This window comes from Primulina huaijiensis, chromosome 4 (assembly GCF_012295235.1).
Source record: "Primulina huaijiensis isolate GDHJ02 chromosome 4, ASM1229523v2, whole genome shotgun sequence".
Classification (NCBI taxonomy): Eukaryota; Viridiplantae; Streptophyta; class Magnoliopsida; order Lamiales; family Gesneriaceae; genus Primulina; species Primulina huaijiensis.
In genome coordinates, this window is record NC_133309.1 from 3,754,468 (window position 1) to 3,756,450 (window position 1,983).

Genomic DNA, 1,983 nt, shown 5'->3' on the forward strand with positions numbered 1-1,983 from the left:
TGTTATTGATAAATTCTGGCTTACCTCAAAACCTGTGGGGGGAAGCAATCTTATCAGCAAACCACATTCTTAATAAAATACCACACAAAGGGAAAGATGAAACTCCATATGAATTATGGAAGGGTCGAAAACCATCTTACAAATACTTAAAAGTGTGGGGGTGTTTCGCTAAAGTAGAAGTACCTAAGCCAAAACAATTTAAAATTGGACCCAAAACTGTTGACTGTGTTTTTATTGGATATGCATATAATAGTAATGCATATAGGTTTTTGGTACATAAGTCAGCAATTCCTGATACTAATGAAGGAACAATTATGGAATCAAGGAATGCAATATTCTTTGAAACCAAATTTCCTTGTACGGAAAAAAAAGAAGGTTCTAACAAACAATCTTATGAATCTACTGTTGAACACATAGAAATCAATGAAGAACTAAGACGTGGTAAGAGAGCAAGAGTTGAAAAGTCCTTTGGTCCTGAATTTCTGACTTACATGTTAGATAATGAACCAAGAACCATTCAAAAAGCTCTATCCAATCCAGAAGCTCCTTTCTGGAAAGAAGCAATAAATGATGAAATAGATTCCATCATGCATAATCATACTTAGGAGTTGACTAATCTCCCTCCGGATTGTAAGCCTTTAGGATGTAAGTGGATCCTTAAAAGAAAATACAAAGAAGATGGATATATAGAAAAATACAAGGCCCGATTAGTAGCTAAAGGGTTCAAACAAAAAGAAGGGTATGACTTTTTTGACACATACTCTCCGGTTACTAGGATTACATCCATTCGTGTTCTCATAGCTATCGCTGCATTGCATAACCTTGAGATTCACCAAATGGATGTAAAAACAGCCTTCTTGAATGGGGAACTGGAAGAGGAAATATACATGGAACAACCCGAGGGGTTTGTCGTACCTGAACAAGAAAAAAAGGTGTGTAAACTTGTCAAGTCACTGTACGGACTTAAATAAGCACCTAAGCAATGACATGAAAAATTCGACACTACAATGAAGTCAAATGGTTTCAAAAATCAACGAATGTGATAAATACGTTTATATTAAAGGTAATGCAAATGCTTATGTTATTGTCTGCCTTTATTAATACGACATGTTGATTATGAGAAGTAATCATGAGTTGCTTATAAATACAAAGAAAATTTTGAAATGAAAGACTTGGGGTTATGTGATATTATATTAGGGATTAAAATATCTAGAATACCTGATGAAATCATTTTATCACAAACTCACTATATTGAAAAGGTACTTGAAAAATTCAGTACCTTAAACAGTCGTCCTGCTAGAACACCTATAGATTTAGGCGTTCATTTAGCAAAGAATCGAGGAGATCCAATCTCACAACTTGAATATGCAAGGATAATTGGTAGTCTAATGTTCTTGACTAACTGCACTCGTCCAGATCTTGCATATTCAGTAAACAAGTTAAGTAGGTTCACAAGTAATCCAAATAAGGATCACTGGAAAGCCTTAACAAGAGTGCTTGGATATTTAAAATATACATTGAACTATGATTTGATATATTCAAAATATCCTGCAGTTTTAGAAGGATATTGTGATGCTAATTGGATATCTGATACAAAAGACTCCAAGTCCACTAGTGGTTATGTATTCACAATAGGTGGAGGAGCAGTGTCATGGAAATCGTCTAATCAAACATGCATAGCTCGATCTACTATGGAATCTGAGTTCATAGCCTTAGACAAAGCTGGGGAAGAAGCCGAATGTCTGAGAAACTTCCTAGAAGATATTCCTTGCTGAAATAAGCCAGTGCCTTCCATTAACATTCGTTGTGATAGTCAATCGGCAATAGAAAGAGCACAGAGTAGTATGTACAATTGTAAGTCTCGAGACATTCGACGGAGAAATAATACCATAAGACAATTGTTCTCGAACGAGGTTATTTCTGTTGAATATGTAAAATCAAAGAAAAACCTAGCAGATCCGTTTACTAAAAGAATAAATAGAG

The 1,983-nt window shown here is 34.9% G+C and overlaps 1 protein-coding gene across 1 annotated transcript; it reads left to right on the forward strand.

The window, feature by feature from the left end:
- Positions 1 to 836: 836 nt before the first annotated feature.
- Positions 837 to 1,775, forward strand: LOC140975885 (secreted RxLR effector protein 161-like). The gene is made up of 3 exons (XM_073439811.1): positions 837 to 932; positions 1,260 to 1,455; positions 1,555 to 1,775. Exons 1-3 carry the CDS (start codon positions 837 to 839, stop codon positions 1,773 to 1,775), a joined length of 513 nt encoding a protein of 170 aa, XP_073295912.1.
- The last annotated feature ends 208 nt before the right edge of the window (positions 1,776 to 1,983 follow it).